The sequence below is a fragment of the Ruditapes philippinarum genome, unplaced genomic scaffold, assembly GCF_026571515.1.
Source record: "Ruditapes philippinarum isolate M1 unplaced genomic scaffold, ASM2657151v2 ctg5503_1_1_1_1, whole genome shotgun sequence".
NCBI classification, from domain to species: Eukaryota; Metazoa; Mollusca; class Bivalvia; order Venerida; family Veneridae; genus Ruditapes; species Ruditapes philippinarum.
In genome coordinates this window covers 82,533-104,183 of record NW_026852077.1, presented here as the reverse complement: position 1 = coordinate 104,183, position 21,651 = coordinate 82,533, and the positions used below count along the sequence as shown (strand labels likewise).

The 21,651-nt window shown below is 33.4% G+C and overlaps 1 protein-coding gene across 1 annotated transcript in view; it reads right to left on the bottom strand.

The window, feature by feature from the left end:
• Window positions 1-1,124: 1,124 nt before the first annotated feature.
• LOC132748580 (protein dispatched homolog 3-like) overlaps window positions 1,125-21,651 on the bottom strand; it is a gene marked incomplete at its 3' end in the record, with an annotated part of 31,090 nt that continues 10,563 nt past the window's right edge. The window contains exons 2-9 of the mRNA XM_060738199.1: window positions 20,342-20,905; window positions 19,376-19,518; window positions 18,079-18,466; window positions 15,780-15,876; window positions 8,961-9,232; window positions 6,199-6,359; window positions 2,800-2,942; window positions 1,125-1,300 (exon numbers count right to left, since the gene is read on the bottom strand). Of these exons, the coding sequence (XP_060594182.1) occupies window positions 1,125-1,300; window positions 2,800-2,942; window positions 6,199-6,359; window positions 8,961-9,232; window positions 15,780-15,876; window positions 18,079-18,466; window positions 19,376-19,518; window positions 20,342-20,867 (1,906 nt within the window). The remainder of the gene's footprint in view (window positions 1,301-2,799; window positions 2,943-6,198; window positions 6,360-8,960; window positions 9,233-15,779; window positions 15,877-18,078; window positions 18,467-19,375; window positions 19,519-20,341; window positions 20,906-21,651) is intronic.

Genomic DNA, 21,651 nt, shown 5'->3' with positions numbered 1-21,651 from the left:
CATCGAAACACAAGGCTATCTGATTTGTACGTGAAAATGAGCCAATCAATGAACAAGCCCTATATTTATCTCTGAAAGACAGTGCTTTATTAACTTGAATGCGGGTAACTTATACCTGCACTCCAGTTAACTAGAGCTGTCATCGATATCGGCAATATCGATGTATCGTTGATATTTTTTTGCCGATCAATAATCGATACACATTTTAAAAAATCGATACTTTTGACTTATAAATTAAATGTCTAGAAATTATAAAATTCATTCAAAATATATACAGAAGCAGTTATTTATATCTATTGTTATGCTTTTGTTATATAGTGGAATTATTTCATAGCAATGGTGACAAAAAATATTGTCTTGAAAAAATCATGCAGTGGACAAGACACTGTACAGAACACGTTTTTGACTGAAATCATTGAAACAGGTATGAAAGTGAATGACAGACAAGTGAGTATTGGATATTATCGATATATCGGTGTATCATTGATTTTAGTCACTTGATATCGATATATCGTTGATATGCTTTGCACTGAATCAATGACAGCTCTACAGTTAACACACTGTGCATGTATGGGTATACGATTTAACTCTGACACAGTTTCAATAGAAAGTTCGCCAAACTATGATACAAATTATGTTTAGAGGACATTTTTGATACAGTGCTTTGATTTGTTTCAAAAATATTTACAGACGGTTGAAAAAAGCAAACATTTAAATTGCTAATCTAAGCAACTTTCTCAAGGTATACCAGCAAGCCAAAATTGCTGACCATAATTGACCAAAAACAATCCACTTTTAAAGAATATAAGTCACTGAACAATATACAGACACTTTGGGGTCAGTCCCTATCTATCCCCGGCTGGAACCGCCCCTGTGAACGGTCAATTTAAAACCTTAATTAATCATATATATTGTTTTTAAACCATTTCCACAAGGACAAAAAAATCCAATGTACCGTCAAGTCTCAAAAATATTTGAGACCTATTGAGCATTTACTGGAGTGGTTCAAACCATGGTGATAGGTTCTGATACCCAAAATCATAATACTTTTGCAGTAAGCCTAAAATTGTATTTTTGTCAAAAGGCATATTATGAAACTTTCACAAGTAATTTTGTGACCATACCAACATAAAACGGAGAATCTTCCATTGTAAGCATGGGTACATCATCATCATCTTCATCATCAACAGTGGTCTCCCTTGGTATGGACACCTGGTTGCTATGGTTATTGTCCATAAAGTGGGCCACATCAGAGGGCAAGGTCAATTTACTGCACATGCTTGATGGCAGACAGCAGCAACTGCAATGGAAAATTGATATTACCATGACTTAACTGTGATTTGAGCCGCGTCATGACAAAACCAACATAATGGGTTTGCGACCAGCATGGATCCAGCCCAGCCTGTGCGTCCGCACAGTCTGATCAGGATCCATGCTGTTCGCTTACAAACTCTATAACAAGTAGAGAAATTGATAGCGAACAGCATGGATCCTAATCAGACTGCGCAGATGCGCAGGCTGGTCTGGAACCATGCTGGTTACAAACCCACTATGTTGGTTTTGTCATGGCATGGCTCATTTATGTTATAATATTGTCTGGGGGTAATACCAGGTCAAACTTCAACATCTCACCAGTAACAAAAGTCATATCAGCAATAAATTACCTCCATCGTTTAAATTTAGTTTAAAGGCACATTATCCTTCTAAAATAAAAAAAGTTTTTTCTATCTTAGAAAATAACAATCAAGTGACTTCTAAATTAATGATATTGTAATAATGCATTAATAACATGACTGTATGATGTTGCAATAAATGTGAAATAATTTGTGATAAAGGTAGCACAATGTAAATAAAGTGGTATTTTTACTTTCATTCAAGATCACAATAACTTTATTTATTTCCAAAATCCAAAAGAAGCACAAAATGGCTTAGGTATATGGCCAATGAGAAAAAATTCCAAAACTATAACAATGGGACATCAAAAATAAAACACTTTTGAAATATAAAAAAAGTTAACAAGTTTCAGGCTTAACTATTTATTTCTGCTCAATTATGAAGACAGCCCCAAAATTATTTAAATCACTCTCGAATATCCTTCCTGGACCTAACCAGTGCCAGTATAATCTCATGAGGAAACAAGGTTGGTACCTCCAGCCCAGCTCATACCCATAACCCATTGGTTAAGAGGAAGATTTATCACACACCCGTGCAGATTTCACGACTCAGTAAGTATGGTATTGCACGGCCGTGCATATATATTTTGATGTGACGTCATTAGTGCAATATAAACATAATGTAAAGACGCGCTAAATGTTAGCGTTATACTGTAGGCGCATCAATGAAAAAAGACTCTTATTTCACTTCAAACGGTTTTTATTTTGGGTATGTGATAAATAGAATATTAAATTTATGTAAGTTCATTACTTAATTTATTGCACTTGTTGAATAAATTATTATTATGCTCGCCAGAGGCTCGCACAATATAATTTTATTCAATTCGTGCAATAAATTCAGTATTGAACATACACTCATTCAATATCCTCTATATCTTAACCTTAATGCCATTCGTCCCTCATAATTTGTCTTAATTTCATTGACTAAAATAGAACTGTGAAACAGATTATTTATGCCACCAACGCCATAGTGACACACTATTATACAAACACATCTTAATATTTATGATGAATTTTTGAAATAATTGATTACATTCTCTCATACAACTTGGGGCAAACATTTCAAAGTGAGTTAAAGATACCTTTGGAGACAGTAAAATCTTGCAATGAGAAATCAATTACTTACATGACTCTAGCAATGGCTGCCTCACATTTACGGAAGGAGATGTACCATATATACAAGACAGGTGGCATTATCAGCATCACTGTGATCCAACAGTTAGCAACTATCAGTGACATAAACAAGCCAAAATCATGCACAGCAGGTATCTTAAATATAAAACCATATAACATTAGCTTTTAAATCATACAAGATTTACACAAACCATATAAATTGAATGCAAACCATACAAAATTAATCCAAAATTTTCAAAATTATTACAAATCTTACAAAATTATCCAAAATCATACCAAATTAACCCAAACCTTTCTAAATAATTGCAAAGCATACAAAATTATCCCAAATCATACAAAATTAACCAAGACTTTAAACATTATTGTAAATCATACAAAATTATCCCAAAGCATACAAAATTAACCCAAAATTTTCAAAATTATTGCAATCATACAAAATTATCCCAAATCATACCAAATTAACCCAAACCTTTCAAAATTATTACAAATCATACAAAATTATCCCAAATCATACAAAATTAACCCTAAACATTCAAAATTATTGGAAATCATACAAAATATCCCAAATCATACAAAATTTCTGCAAACCTTTCAAAATTATTGCAAATCATACAAAATTACCTCAAATCATACAAAATTAACTCAAAACGCTCCAAATTATCGTAAATCATACAAAATTATCCAAAATCATACAATATTTACCAAAAACTTCCAAAATTATTGAAAAATATAGCTCAACAGTCTGACTAGATTCTATATTTTGGTTACATGGTACAGGCACCAAATGAGTAGGCTCTAGACTTGATCCCATAAAATTTAGTACAATATTAAAAATTATGGCAGAAAATTAAACCATCTTTAGTTTTGGGTTTTCCATCCCAGGCAGATCACAAAAAAGGTCAAATGGTAAAGGCACCAAATATGCATGCATGCAGGATTCAAACATTAAATTCAAATTTAATCTTACAATTTTTAATAAAAGACTGTAACTAAAATGGCAAGTTTGACAACAAGAGGGCCATGATGGCCCTGAGGTCGCTCACCTGTATAAAGGCACCCGGAGCGGGTCCAGTTTAAACCCCAGGGCTTTTATTTGAACAAACTTGGTAGACACCCATTAGAAGATGTTTCACGATGTTAAGTTTTTACGACACACATATAATGAAAAACAACAATCTACCCCCTCCTCCTGCCCCCCCCCCCCTGGCAGGGCCAATTTTAACCAAAGGGCTTTTATTTGAACAAACTTGGTAGACACACATAAGAAGATGATTCATGCTAAACATCTAAGCTCTAGCTCATTGGGTTTTTTTCAAAGAAGATTTTTAAGTTTTTGCTATACAAATATAAGGAAAATCAATAACATCCGGGGCGGGGCCAATTTTGACTCCAGGGCTTTTATTTGAACAAACTTTGTAGACACTCACTAGAAGATGTTTCATGCTTAATATCTAAACTCCAGCCATTTGGGTTTTTTCAAAGAAGATTTTTTAAGTTTATGCTATATACATATAGTTAAAACCAATGACACCCCTGGGGCGGGGCCAATTTTGACCCCAGGGCTTTTATTTGAAAAAAATCTTTGTAGACAAATGCTAGAAGATGTTTCATGTTTAATATCTAAACTCTAGCTTTTTGGTTTTTTTCAAAGAAGATTTTTAAGTTTTTGCTATACAAATATAAGGAAAATCAATAACACCCGGGGCAGGACCAATTTTGACCCCAGGGCTTTTATTTGAACAAACTTTGTAGACACTCACTAGAAGATGTTTCATGCTTAATATCTAAACTCCAGCTATTTGTTTTTTTTCAAAGAAGATTTTTTAAGTTTATGCTATATACATATAGGGAAAATCAATGACCCCCGGGGCGGGGCCAATTTTGACCCCAGGGTTTTTATTTGAACAAACTTGGTAGACACCAATAAGAACATGTTTCATGCTAAATATCTTAGCTCTAGCCTTTTGAGTTCTTTAACAGAAGATTTTTAAGTTTTTACTATATGCATATAGGGAAAATCAAAGACCCCCTGGGGCGGGGCCAATTTTGACCCCTGGGCTTTTATTTGAACAAAACTTGGTAGACACTCACTAGAAGATGTTTCATGCTAAATATCTTAGCTCTAGCTGTTTGGGTTCTTTAAAAGAAGATATTTTAAGTTTTTACTATATGCATATAGGGAAAATCACAGACCCCCTGGGGCGGGGCCAATTTTGACCCCAGGGCTTTTATTTGAACAAACTTGGTAGAAACTCATTAGAAGATGTTTCATGCCAAATATCTAAGCTCTAGCTCTTGGGGTTTTTTAAGAGAAGATATGTAAAGTGTTTTTTTTCGGTTGCCATGGCAACCAGAGTTCTGCATGGAATTAAATTCTTTGAACAATACTGTAAATCCGGTATTTTTCGCGATGTTTTAATTTTCGCTATTATTCGCGAATCGGCCGCGTCGCGAATTCATGATGCCGCGTAAATTTTATAACATAACATACATGCATATAAAAAAATAAATCTGATGACAATTTTTTCGAATTGTGATTAAGTTTTATAATGAATACAATAACTGAATGCAAATAATAAAATATGTGCAATGTTTTATATACATATTAAATATACGAATTATAATAAAGATATGAAGGTCAAAGATTTTTCCCATTCCTTTTTTCCTCACGAATACATGCATGTAAAACACAAAAAGAGACAATATCCACTAATAAAAAAAACACACATTGTTTAGCTGACAATAGATTTACGGTAAAACAGTGATAAACATACAATTTTCATACGGTAGATTAAGTATCATAAACAAGTATATAACACCTTCTTACAAACATTTCACGTTTTATCAAACACGTAACTTGCAAACAAAAAACAAATTTGACAAATAATTAGAGAAACCGTTCATAAGAAGTATATTACATGTAGGAAGGTACATTTTGTATTTAAAATAAATAAATAAAAAACCGTCTCTTATTAACACCATTAACATTTACCCTGCATAAGAGCGACACAGTATAGGAATGAACTTCAACCCACCCTGTTATATTGCGGGAATAAAATTCAAATAATCGCGAATATAAATTTCTGACCCTGCCATCGCGAATTCATGAATACGCGAAATATTCCGGGGGTGGGGTTTTCGCGAAATAAAGATCACGCAAATATAAAGTGATTTACAGTATTTAAAGGTGACCACCAAAGGAACATTCCTGTGAAGTTTGAATGAAATTGGCTTAGTGGTTTATGAGGAGATGTCATTTAAAGTAAAAGTTTACGGCCGGACGGACGCCGGACGAAAAGTGATCACAAAAGCACACCCTGTCACTTTGTGACAGGTGAGCTAAAAATAGTGAGCAACAGGCTTTTTATATTATAGAAGGCCAGGTTCGTACCATCGAGGCAATGTTAGCAGCAAATGCAGCAGCTGTTGTAAATGAAGTAAAGAACGTGGCTTTTCCCGCTGTTTTAATGGTGTACCAAGTTCTCTCCCTTGGATCAGTCACATGGTCAGCCTGTCTGAATATGTTGATAAATACAAAAACATCGTCCACACCTGTAATATTTAATAGAAAATCCGTAAAAAAATCTTGACCTTACAATCCACCATTTTTTTTTAACATAATTAATTTTCAGTTTTAACAGTTGGTTCTCTCCTTTTGGAAACAAATAACGCTTAAAGAAAACTGATATCTTCTTTCATTTATTTTTCCCCTGACAAGAACCACTGACCTTACACAGCTAGCTGTATAGTTTCCTCATTAAAATGATTAATATCAAGCAAGAAGATAATGGTTTACCATGGTAATGAGGTAGTGCTGAGTTTCCCAGTTGGCAGAGAGCTGAATATTTTTATCTGTGATGACAGTCAATATTGGATTCTTTTTTTGGAATCATAATTTGGAAAGAAATATTTTCATTTAGCACTTCTTTCTTATAATTATAGTGTATGAATTTACAACTTCATAACATCGAAATAATGTCATGTTTTGCAAGCATTTCATTCATAAATAGTGCGCAGAAACGACATCAATAAAAGCATGCAACTTCTTTTACAGAAGAAAATCCTACATGTGATTTGCAAGACAAGCAATTATCATAGTATTGCAAGCAATCCATAAGTCCCCTACCGGTTAGAGCCCAAGCAACATTCTGAAGGGCCATTGGCCATTCACTTAGGTTCCTATTTTAAGTAAATTTGTTGAAAAAGTTCTTTAAAAGTGATCACAGGAAACAGTTTTTATGTACAAACAGACAGACTGAAGGACACTCTAAAGTTATTTTTTAAACATTCCATGTTATCAAAATATAACATTTTTAAAATCCTATCATGATTGAAGAAGTTGGAGTAAAAATTACCAATTTCTCAAAAAAAAGTCTAAGTTCAAAAGGGGCATAATTCTGGAAATAGTCTTGCTAGAGTATTGAACACTCACAAATGTTGAGTGACAATAAGAAACATTTATATGAAGTTTGAAGTAGATACATTCAGAAAAAGAAGTTATTAAAAAAAACAATGTTTTTTTCATGAAAATTTTAAGTTAAAGGGAGGTAATTCTGATAAATTTTGTGCTAGAGTTGTAAACCTTGTCACATATGATGTGGTTGATGACAAGCAACTTATATTTAAAGTTTGAAGAAAATACCTTAAGAAATAAAGAACTTATAGTGAAAAAACTTAAAAACTAGAATCAGAAATCTTGAAATTCAGTCTATTTGTTGCCATAGCAACCAGAATTTTCAACATAGGAAGATAAAAAAGGATGTGCATAATTTCCATACTGCCATCTACCCATATGTCAAGTTTCATAAACGTATTTTCAGTACTTTTCGTGTTATCACTGGATCCAGGTTTTGTGTAAAATTTGCCATATTTTCAGTCTATTTGTTGCCATAGCAACCAGAATTTTCAACATAGGAAGAAAAGAAAAAGATGTGCATAATCTCCATACTGCCATCTATCCATATATCAAGTTTCATAAAAATATTTTCCGTACTTTTTGCATTATTGCGGGATCCAGGTTAGGCCACAGAAAATTAATCTTTAGACTCTCATCCCCGCCCGCCCGTATCAAAATCTTTCCGCCCCAAAATAATTTATTTTCATAAAAAAAAAAAATTTGTCCATTTCCAGGGTTCCCTCTGGGTCAAAATTAGTTTCATCTTCGCATGTTCCCGAAGTGTCACACAACTGATGACATAATTGATTATACGGTACCCGATTATACAGTTTGATAAACAAACTGCGTGACCTTTCACATTTGGGCCGCTTATGTAATTGACGCGGCCGCTTATGACATTTAAGTGTACTAGTTGTTGGATGCTTTTATCTTACGTTGGCGCCAGTTAAATTCGCAAATTAAAGATTTTATGTGCCAGAATTAATATTTTGTCGCATTTGAAGCCATTGGCGATCGACAGCGGGAACCCTGCATTTCGCAGACGTCTGTGGACGAAAATTCGTCCGAAAATCGTGGTTGAATATTCTCGGGACGAACACATGAAAATCAGACTGAGGTTTACAGCGTCTAGTGATCAAGATTTTAAATATCAATAAAATTGTCAAAATGTTCGTCATATGTGAAATATATGATGCAGTAAACAAGAAAACTGTTTGTGATTGGTTTGGGTTTAGTTTTGATCAAAATCTGGGTGGAAATGATGCGACATTCATCAATATATTCATACATTTCTGTTTTTTTTTCAGGTCTTAAAAGTGATGGATAAAATAAATTATAAATTATAAATTCCACCCACCCGCCCCAATTATTTCTTGAACCTGGATGAGAGTCTAAAGATTAATTTTCTATGGCCTTATGTGTAAAATTTGCCATATTTTCAGTCTATTTGTTGCCATAGCAACCCGAATTTTCAACATAGGAAGAAAAGAAAAAGACGTGCATAATCTCCATACTGCCATCTTTCCATATAAAAAGTTTCATTAAAATATTTTCAGTACTTTTTGCGTTATCGCGGGATCCAGTTTTGTGGACGGACGGACTGACAGACGGACAGACGGACTGATGGACGCACAGACAGACAGACGGACGGAGGGTAAACCTAAAGTCCCCTCCGGTAAACCGGTAGGGGACTAAAAACTTATATATATTTCTATTCTTATATATCCTTTCCCATATTTCTTTTAAATACTACTCACCTATACCAATAATAACAAAAGCCGCGGCACCATTCAGAATTCCTAGTCCTACAATTTTGAACGCAACATGGTAGAAAAATATCGCAAGTGGTGCGCTAAGCAGTATACTGACTAGACCCCAGAACGTCAGCCATATTGACCCTGACGTCAGAATCAGCATCAACAAGAAAATAGCAACAAATGCGTAGATGGCTAGCTTAACATCGTTCCAAAATGTCTGCTCTACCTCGTAGTCAAATATTTCCTGACCGCCATACAGCACCGACACATCCCTGAAACAGATATTTGTAAGTTAACAAAAATCAAAACAACAATACAGTAATTTTAGTGCAGTAATAAGTTAACATCTATTGAATTATATATGGAGTTAACATTACTAAGGTAATGATACACTACAGTATTATCACTATCTCTTGCAGTGTCATTGCACAAAGGGTATCAACCTCTATCAATATTTCTCTATTGAAGTTAAATATATTCCTTTTGAAAATTCTTGCTGCTATAATTTTCTGGTCCCTCCTGATTATTTCAATACTTTTAGCTTAAAGGGACTCCACTGAGGTATTTTGACATGATGTGACTGAAAATATTTTTTCCAGATAAATGTACCATTTGATGTAGGTTTAGACCACTAATCTTTGTGCAAACTTTCAGATCATTCGCGCACTTCGTTTTTCCAGAATAATTATTCAAATTGTAAAAAAATGACCAAAAATGAAAAGCGTATAAACGCTTTTCACTCAAATCGAGCTAAGAAATAATAAAAATACATTCAATTTATTTCAGAGTATATTTGTTAACTATCTTTGCATATATTTCTGTTTAAAGTGCCCAAGCTCATTTAATAATGTAAAAGATTCAAATGTTATGTTTTTAGGCTTTTAAACCTCAGTGGAGTTCCTTTAATGTGGATTGAGCTACAACTGATGGTCTGCAGTAATTAAGGTAATAATTACCTTGATAGTATTTAGTATCATACATAGCACTAAACCATGAAAAAATAATATGAGAATTTTGTTGGCAAGTGAGAAATTATGTGCATGATCCGATATTACATAAATCTATGTAGCAAGATAATAAAATGTTCCAGAAAAAAATATTCTTCATCATATAAATGTTCATTCTAAATCACCTAGAATTTTTAATATCATCACTTTTTTACAACCAATATTGAATTAGAATATTCAAATGATATATATCTATTACTTTAATCAATATTTGAAATATTTATAGAGAATGTTCTTATTATAGACCAATCCACTTTAAAGGACTGAAGCTAATATAGAAGCTGAACAAGTCCAATTAAGAAAAACTAGAAGTCTGCGAGTCAGATGTGTCGCCTTGTGAACACAGTATAGCTGTCACTTAGGCATTTTCTTCTTAAATATAGGATATCTATAACTCAAAAATTATGAAACACAGAGTGAAGACTCTTGTGCACTGCACTTTATGTCATTGAAAGGAGGACGCAATTACCAAGTTTGGAGTCAATCGGACTTAAAGTGACTGGGTTATGCTCCAGACAAGCCTTAGGGGACGCCAACACGGCCAACGCCGCCAACAAAAGTAAACCCTATATGCCGTCTTTTTCAAGGCGACACAATACGAAGGTATAGAGCTAAGCTTTATTTCAGGCCTAAGTTTGCTTACTGATTGAATGGAATGTTACATCATCAAGCTGGATATGAGCCACTTCATGACAAAAACAACGTAATGCGTTTGCAACCAGCATGGATCCAGACCAGCCTGCCCATCCGCGCAGTCTGATCAGGATCCATGCTGTTAGCTATCAGTTTCTCTAGGGTTTGTAAGTGAACATCATGGATCCTGATCAGACTGCGCGGATGCACAGACTGGTCTGGATCCATGCTGGTCGCCAAGACGCAAACCCATTATGTTGGTTTAGTCATGACACGGCTCATATGTTTTCTCACATGAAAGAATTCTACCTAACATTTGAAAACTGAAACCTTCAGTTATATAATGTTGGACAACAGATTTGAATCAAGCAATTAAAACCCTCAAGTATCACTGAAATCACCCAGCTTAGCATACTAGAAAGAACACTGGATTTAATTCTCACGCCAGGGAAATTTTCTCTGTGACAATTGATCTTTGACATTGAGAACTGATCTCGGACATTAAGTATAATGGTCATCTTGTAACCTTAGTGCAGTAAAGGATTAAGTCCTTTCTCAATTTAATAGGAGTTATTAACCAGTTACTGCAGTAAGGTGACAATCTGTCTCGTCAGATAAGTAGTTAGTTACTAGCTGAGAAATTATTGGTAATAACTGGTTAGTTATCCAGGGCAGCCCGGAGTTAGGTGGTCATACCAATGAGATATGATTCACATTTGAGTTGAAATAAATAAAAACTAGAGCTATCACTAAATGTGATTAATACCCCCCGCGAGACTGTTTCGGAAATGAGGAAGTTACTAGTAACAGAATACCTTGTAAAATAAAATTGAAATAGAGTTATGTTTGTGGGCAATTAAATATAGTTGTCTGTGGTTCTTGTAGGTTGCATTTTCTTTTACTGTGGTTGACCATTGATGAAGTTTTTTTTAATTACTCTGTAATAAGTCCAAATAGAGTTATGGTTCTTTAGCATTGCACTTCATCTCATTGTGCTTGACCATTGTATGAGGTTACATTGAATTCTAAAAATTAGTTTTTAAGTTATGCACCTGACAAGGAAAAGTATCAAAGGGCAATAACTCTGTTATTTGTCAAATGGTGTTATTGTTCTTGTGCACTGCACTTCCTCTTAATGTGCTTGACCATTGTATGAAGTTGTTTTGAATTCCAACCAGTAGTTTTCAAGTTATGCTCCGGACAAAAAAAGCAATGGAAAAGTAACAAAGGGCAATAACTCTGTAATTACTTTAGATAGAGTTATGGTTCTTATGCACTGCACTTCCTCTTATTGTGCTTGACCATTGTATGAAGTTGTTTTGAATTCCAACCAGTAGTTTTCAAGTTATGCTCCGGACAAGGAAAAGTGACAAAGGGCAATAACTCTGTAATTAGTGAAGATGGAGTTATGGTTCTTGTGCACTGCGCTTCCTCTCAATGTGCTTGACCACTGAATGAAGTTATATTGAATTCCAACCATTAGTCTTCAAGTTATACTCCGGGACAAGGAAATATGCAACAGACGGCTGGACCGACCGACCGAGTGACTCCTATATACCCCAGGTATAAAAAATAGTCCACTTTTAATGCATTTTTCAGTCTCTTGTTGTATTTTAATAAATTACCGAGGCCTACTTATTGATGATGTAAATACACAGTGATACTTTATACATTATTGACAGTCAGCAGCAGCTGTCCCTGTCAACACACTTACAATGTTTTTTTATTTATTAACAGTAACCTCCTTATATAATAAGGTCAAAATCTAGGTCATAAATTTAGATGGAATAAGGACAATAATTAAATCTATGACATTTCTGGCTATAAAATTAACATAAAAATGTTCATATAACATTTATGACTATATTTATCTTGTGTATTATAAACAAAATGTACACCAGTTACTGTAGCCTAGGTATATATATCTATATATATATACATATATATATTGGTAGGTGATGAAAGCTAGCCCTCAGGGCAAAGATAATATTGTCATGGTTTTGTTTATGATTTGTTTACTGTTTTGCTAAAAAGCTTTGATATGAAATCTGTCATCTTAAATCGAAGGAAAAATTACTTACATGAAATATTTATGAAAATAAACATTTTCTTTTAAGTTGATAAAATATAACACAAATACCTTTTGATCTTGTTAAGTGAATCTTCATACAAAAGGAGTGTTGAGGTTTATTTTGGATGGGTTAAATTATTATAAAATGAATAACTTTAAATTGTTCATTTTGATGTTTTTGTTTTTTTTAAATTCAAAACTATCAAATGAAATATCCAATTTTAATCAATAAGTAAGATTTCAAAACTAAAAAAAACTATATATTTCTACAGTTATGTAGAGAAATTCTTACAGTTACTAATGCAGTTCCATTTTGCTTAACTGAATTCAAATTTAAATATCTCACATTTAACAAAATATTTTATATTTTAAGTGTGAAATTTGTCGTAAATGAAGTGGTTTCAGTCCTGTCAATGTGCAAGCATTCCCTATTGATTGTATATATCATTGAGATATAGACTACATAGTTATCTACCAGTACATCTCTGTAAAATGCGCAATTTCCAACATTATTAATCGCTTTAACTTTTTTTTTTATATTTAAAGATATTTTGAAAAGGAAAGCTGTTCTGAAATGCTTATAATGAGCACTATGAGATGAAATCATTTATTTATTTAAATAATTAGATAAAAACAATACATGACTTTGTAGTATGGGGCAGCTACTTTAAATGAATCATTCCAAACAATGACCAGTCCCATTTTCTCTACAAACAAAACAAATGAGCTGTGTCACGACAAAACCAACATAGTGCGTTTGCGACCAGCATGGATCCAGACCAGCCTGCGAATCCGCACAGTCTGTCCAGGAGCCATGCTGTCGCTATCAGTTTCTCACCTTGCAAAAGGGTTGGTAAGCAAACAGCATGGATCCTGATCAGACTGCCTGGATGCGCAGGCTTGTCTGAATCCATGCTTGTCACAAACGCACTAGGTTGGTATTGTCGTGATGCGGCTCAAATGAACTATGAGCGCATCGTTCGACACAGTGGATTTACAACATCACTCATAATCACTGAACTATGTCTTGAAAGCCTATAGAACTCATTGTGTACATTGTGATTACTAAAACAATTGTTAATTTTGATCTCTGTACCTTTTCTTGGTAGCCTATAATTTATATATCCTAGCTTGTTCCTGTCTAGCAAAAACTGGAAGCAGACTCATTAATTGATTTAAGATTTATCCATTGTATCACATCAACTTTAAACAAAAAATAAGGCCTTGCGGGCGTTTTTCTAACATTCTGTAAGTTTAGCATATCTTTTTAAACAAGCAATTATCATAGTATTGCAAGCAATCCATAAGACCCCTACCGGTAAGAGCCAAAGCAACATTCTGAAGGGCCATTCACTTATGTTTCTATTTTAAGTAAATTTATTGAAAAAGTTCTTTAAAAGTGATCACAGTGAACAGTTTTTATGTACAGACAGAGGGACTGAAGGACACTCTAAAGTTATTTTTTAAACATCCCTGTTATCAAAATATAACATTTTTAAAAGCAAAATTTTAAAAAAAGGAGATAACAAAGTCATACATGATGTGAGTGTAACAAAGAACAATTAGTAATGAAGGTATGAATATTGAATGTTTATTTTGAATTTGAAATAAATGAAAATTAAAAGAACAAATAGGAAAAATTAAAAGTTCAAGGAGGAGATAATTCTGGAAATATGGATGCTAGATTTATAAACCTTGTCATATTATTATGATGTGGGAGTTTGAAGAAAATCCTATCATGATTGAAGAAGTTGGAGTAAAAATTACCAATTTCTCAAAAAAAAGTCTAAGTTCAAAAAGGGGCATAATTCTGGAAATAGTCTTGCTAGAGTATTGAACACTCACAAATGTTGAGTGATAATAAGAAACATTTATATGAAGTAGATATGTTCAGAAGAAAAGAAGTTATTAAAAAAAAACAATGTTTTTTTCATGAAAATTTTAAGTTCAAGGTAGGTAATTCTGATAAATTTTGTGTAAGAGTTGTAAACTTTGTCAATACTTTTACAGTACTTTTTGCGTTATCACTGGATCCAGGTTTTGTGTAAAATTTGCCATATTTTCAGTCGATTTGTTGCTATAGCAACCAGAATTTTCAGGACAGGAAAAAAAGAAAAAGACGTGCATAATCTCCATACTACCATCTATCCATGTATCAAGTTTCATAAAAATATTTTCAGTACTTTTTGCGATATCGCGGGATCCAGGTTATGTGTAAAATTTGCCATAATTTCAGTCTATTTGTTGCCATAGCAACCAGAATTTTCAGCATAGGAAAAAAAGAAAAAGACGTGCATAATCTCCATACTACCATCTATCCATGTATCAAGTTTCATAAAAATATTTTCAGTACTTTTTGCGGTATCGCGGGATACAGGTTATGTGTAAAATTTGCCATAATTTCAGTCTATTTGTTGCCATAGCAACCAGAATTTTCAACATGGGAAGAAAAGAAAAAGACGTGCATAATCTCCATACTGCCATCTATCCATATATCAAGTTTCATTAAAATATTTTCAGTACTTTTTGCGATATCGCGGGATCCAGTTTTGTGGACGGACGGACGGACTAACGGACGGACGGACCGACAGACGGACAGAGGGTAAACCTAAAATCCCCTCCGGTAAACCGGTAGGGGCCTAATAAATTTGGACATGCAATTTATACCAGCAAAAAGTGGGCCTAACTATATGTTTAAACCTAAGCAAATCAGAGCTAAGAAAGTTTACTGAAACGCAAATAAAACTTAAGTTCTGCTTACGCAAAAAGTTACGTTCAAACTCGAGTTATGAACACGTAAGTATGTTAGTGAAACGTACTCCTGGAAACACCAGGATATTGATAATTATATCATATTTGAGCCGCGTCATGACAAAACCAACATAATGGGTTTGCGACCAGCATGGATCCAGACCAGCCTGCGCATCCGCGCAGTCTGATCAGGATCCAGTCTGTTCGCTTACAAACCCTATAACAAGTAGAGAAGCTGATAGCGAACAGCATGGATCCTGATCAGACTGCGCGGATGCGCTGGCTGTTCTGGATCCATGCTGGTCGCAAACGCATTATGTTGGTTTTGTCATGACACGGCTCATTAAATGATCTTACTTTGTTGAGGATTTAGACAGGATGTCAATATACGTGATGACAAAATCTTTAAACTTTTGACTTTGTTCACTTCTTTTTGTGTAGGGTGTTCCATATCCTGAAATGAAAAAAAAATAACACACTTATTTTTACACTTAATACTGGAAGCATTAGTAATCAAAATAAGAGGAACATGAAGAAATACAACACATCATAATATACATTTGTATTTTAGTTATTTTTAATCTATTCCTTAATTTAGGATTAGCCTTTTATTTTTGGTGTTCTTTTTTTGTTTCAAAAAAGTTACTAATTGGCCATATTTTGCTTCTGTTGTATTTTTGGCAATTAGAACAGATATTATAATTTAGTATTTTGTATTGAAGCCAAAATACTACTTTATTTACATTTTGCTACTTTTATGACAAAAAAACACTTCAGTGATTCTTTCGTTGGGTACAAAAATGTAAGAAACATCTAACTTGCTCTAAACCAATTATTTAAACATTATAACACTTCTGTTTGCCCTCGCTAAAGATGTAAAAATTTCATTACTTCGGAGTCATGCTGTGCCTTTAAATAAACAGTGTATGTGACAACTTTACTTAGATGACTCATAATTATATGTAAAGTTTGATAAAAAAAATTTGACAAATCAGGAAGTGGTAAATTCAAAGTTATATACATGTTTAACCCTTAGTCATGAAAAGACCCGAGCATTTTCCTGCTTGACTAGATCCCAAGCTGATAACATACCGAGGCCAAAATAAACTGAAGGTCTATATTCCTGGTCACATACCACAAAAAAAAAATCTAAATATATAAGTATATATTTTTAAATAACAATGTCCTTAATTATATCAATTATACAGTCATGTTTATTACATACTTTTCAGTGGTTTATAGAAATATATCAGTGATATAAAACTGGTAATTTCACTGTTTTAAACAGTGAAATTATCAATTTGATAATTTCATTGTTTTGAATTTAAGCCCCTTACCCTGTTTCAGTGAAATACTGGCGTGCACAGTACTGGGAACCAACTTAATGACATGACATCGTAAATGACGTCACGTTGTATTATAATTTTGCGCGCTTTTCATTCAGTATTAGGTTAAATGTCTTTTTAGAACATCTCTTTGCATATAATAAACAGAAAATTTGTTTCGTTAAGTGTAAGATCGAAATATATTTCACCTTGTGAACATCAAAAGAAATATACCTTTTGGTGCTCACTTGGTGAAATATATTCCGATCTTACACTGAACTAAACAAATATCCTCTATTTACTGTACAAAAAAAAAAAAAAAACTTTAAGTGAATTTATAAATATCTAATTGAATCGAGTATAATTTTAACATTACTTTATGTACAAATATATATTGAAATAAATGTGGTTTTTTGTTTTTTTGTTTTTTTCTAAAGGCAAAATCAAAATTTTATATTATTCTACAGTTATATAGAGCTTTTTTTTCTAAAGGCAAATAAAAAGTTAAGCATGCATGTCAAGTATGCACTCAACAACAGGGTAGGTATGGAGACCTAAAACAGAACACTTTTTTACATCGGACATAAACCAATAAAGTGCACTATCAAAGTACTAAAACTGAGGGAAAACAAACATTCATAAAGATTTTATGATAAATATTTTACCTGTGTCATTACACAAATGACCTATTTTCAATGAAAAGTTTTAAACCTTTAAACATTTATCACTGACATATTTGTTTTCTTTCCTTCCACTGACTAGAAGTGTCAAGGAATGATAATCATTATTTGAGCCGCTTCATGACAAAACCAACATAATGGGTTTGCGACCAGCATGGATCCAGACCAGCCTGCGCATCCCCGCAGTCTGATCAGTATCTGTTCGCTTACAAACCCTATTACAAGTATAGAAACTGATAGCGAACAGCATGGATCCTGATCAGACTGCGCGGATGCGCAGACTGGTCTGGATCCATGCTGGTCGCAAACCCATTATGTTGGTTTTGTCATGATGCGGCTCATTTATTCAGTTTTTTTCCTTGAATTGAATTTTTCATACTTTTTTTACAGGGAAATTAACACACACAAGTGATTTCCTCTGCTATTTCCGTCTTTTCACAGGAGTGAGGAGGGACCACGGAGTGTTACATATGACTGGTACATACAATCATGTAACTGACAAATTAACATACTTTTAAGTGGAGAAATATACCTTTAAGTGGAGAAATATACCTTTAAGTGGAGCAACATACTATAAGTGGAGAAATATACCTTTAAGTGGAGCAACATACCTTTAAGTGGAGAAATATACCTTTAAGTGGAGCAACATACCTTTAAGTGGAGCACCAAACAGAACCTCAGTTCTTAGAAACTGACTCCTCATATTGGAACTGTTCACTTTATCATCCACGTAGTAATAAAAATGGTTTGTTGTCAATGCAAATCTTAAAGCACTGTCCACATTATCCATATTATCACCAAGACCGTCGTAAAACACTTTTCCCGTTTTGTCTTTCGACGGGAAAAAGTACGAGAGGAGGGAATTCAAAGGGGCACAACCGTTTATGGCTTTAACAGCCGGATCGTTTTTCACTTGGCCGTCTTTATAACAAAATTCTGAGAATTTCTCGTGAGCAAGGATTTTCTTCTCAATGTTATGGATTTGATGCAATCGCTCTTTTGTAAAAATATTTTCACCCTTTTCTGTCATGAAGATGACCTGAAAATAAAGGACTTATTTTAGAGGAACTCAACAAAGATCCAAAAGACTAAAAACATAATATTTTTAGTTTTTACTTAGATCAACTTGGGCACTTAAAATAAAAAGATATGCAAAAGATAATTAAGAAATATATTGAAAATCATACTTTTGTGCCATTTTTTTGCATGATTTGAGTTAAAAGCCTTGCATTGTATTTAAATTTTTGGTCATTTTTCACAATCAGAATAATTATTTTGGAAAAACGCAGTGACGGTACAAAAATCTCGCAAAATCCCAAAATGTCAAAAAAACTTAAGTGGAGTCCCTTTAATGGATACACAGCCATTCTGTTAAGAAATATTTTTACAACATTCATAAACAGCAAAATAATATTAGTTCCTCAATCTTAAGGTCGATTCTCAAAGGAGTTGTAACATAAAATGTCTCTGTCATTTAAATACACCTTAATATTGCATGTAAACAGAGTAAAATGCTTTGGAACAAAATATTATTATGCTGTTTTTACAGAGTGCCCCAAAAGAAAGTAACACTTTTAATCATTGATATTTAAGAAGGGTTGTATTGGTTTTTAAAAGCAAATTAATAGAAATTATTGCTTAACTGTTAAGCAATAATTTCTATTAATTTGCTTATAAGATAGTTACAACCTTATTTATTTCATACAAGCATTTTGAAAGTATTCTTCTTTAAATTCAAAACATAACTTTTAAGTAGAGGCTGGTAGCATCCTAACTAATATGATTATCTATGATTGTGCGTTGGAATTTTTTTTAAATATTAAACAATACTTTTACGGCACACCAACACAAAAGGTAGGAGGGATAAACTGGAATCTATAATGCTTTAATTTGAAATCTACATGTACCAAAATATTTCCGGTTGAATTATGTTACTATGACGACATACCTGCATCTTCCAAGCCGGGTAATACTGACTCCACTCTGCCGACCGTCTTCTTCTAACTAAACTACGCCTTTTACGACGTTTTAATATATTTTGCATCAAGTCTGAATACAATCTACTTTGTCTTCCTACAAGTTTTGTGTCACCTGAAAATTCACACACAGAGACATTTTCCAATAAGAATCTTTTAAAATCAGAACAATCAGTAGCAAAATATCAACAATCAGTAGCAAAATCACTATCAAAAATATTTTAGATGTCTATTTTAATTTTTCATCCTTCCTTAGGGTTACGGTTACAGATTAATGATTACAAATGCCAAACTATACTATTGGTGGCTCAGTTTTAAGTCTTACTTTGCTGGAACCAAGTAGTTGAACTTTGCCACCAGGCAACAGCCTGACCAGCCAGGACATCCTTGCAGTCTGACCAGTAATGGTTGGTAGCTCAATTTTTGTGTAAAAAACTAAAACTAAAAGCCAGGTTCAGTAGATAATACAGCTGAATAAAGGTTTCTTCTACAATTGTTCTGAATGCTCATGTCATTTAATATTAAGTACATTTAATAAACACCAGTAAAAAAATTTGTAAGAGTTGACCTAGCAATGTAAGTAAGTAAGTAAGTAAGTAAGTAAGTAACGATTTTATTTAATGAGGCAACACAGTTGGGCAAGCCCAGTCTTCCCTGTGGGCCTCAACAATATACAAAACAATTTACAAAATATAATACATCAATAAAAGATTAAACAAGATATGTTTGTAAAACATGTATGCCCCCTATCAGCAACCAATTAGTCATGTGATCAGGTTATTATGCATGACTTCTGACCCAGTGAACAAACAATTAATGTATATATAACGTCGGGATTTAATTTTTCAATGTTAAAAACCAGATCAATACTAGTAAACACATGCCATGGGAGAAATTTTCACAACATTCATTACCAAAATTAATTAAATCTTTATTACCTATGTTATTTTTAACTCCTCTCCCTGACCTTTGAAGATGATACAGCCAGCTCACTCTGTTCATGTCCAGTCTGGAGAATGACGTGTGATTCTTTTTGGCAGTCTGGAGTGCACCATAATTCAACGATGCTTCATGGTTAGGAATTCTAAATGCTCGGTATGATTTATCAATCACTGGCGCGGGCTTCAATACAAACAAAGCATGATATCCTAGCCCCGAGCAGATTGCTAGCATGCTGAACATGCAAAACAAACATATAAACAAGTCCAGACATGTTCGACGGGACTTCTTGGGGATTCTTCTGAACCTTATGCTAAAGTATGCAAAATTGATGCGTGGAATTTTCAAGGTTTTCATCAGAATTACGATCCTGCTGAACGAAAACCGCCCATTATCGTCATCATCGTCTAATTCATCATCAGCATTGTCATTGATTATGTAATTCAGTGGTAAATTGGCATCAATATCGTCTCGGTCGTCCAAAGGCTCGTAATTTCTTCGTGACTGGGAAAAAAAGCCTGCCATTGCAATATGTTACTTTCTTCTCGTCATAGTTCTCTCATCTGAAAAGAAATAGGGAAAAAAATATTAAGTTAAAATTTCACAAAATTTGAAATTATTAAAAACATTATATCATGAAAATCGAAAACAATCTGAAGATATCTGATTAATGTGACCTATATTGAACTATATTCAAATATCTTTTCTAAATCAGCTTTCTCGTAGTCCACATTCAGCTTTCTTGCCCCATAGAGGGCCAATTTTCGATCTCATTGCTAATTGAACACTTTGTCTACCAGGCATGTCATATGAAATCAATTTTTTTTCAATGTAAGATAAGAATATGGTGTATTCTTTTTTGTGTACATGTTTTAAACAGTGATTTTGCCATTTTACTTCATATAACATCATGAAATAAAAGAATCTTACATCTTCAACACTCATACAATAATGAATAATGAAAAAACAACTTATGTCACACACCAAAAATATTTTCATATGTACATGTAACTAAATCAAATTCAGATTATAAATATATTTTAAAATGACAAACTTGTATTTACGAATCAAACTACTGTAAATTTATATAATGATATAATTTGTATAATGAATTGTATCATTGTTACTCATTTATTTTACTTTCATTAAATTTTAATTTAAATTTAAAAAAACAATGGATATACCGATACTTGGTACATTATTTAATTATTTTCAAAACTGATTTTTTTCTCTCTCATTTCCTTGGAGTGTTGGTGGCTTCACTTTTTACCTATGCAACCAGTGTAGACCAACACTGGCTAGCACATAA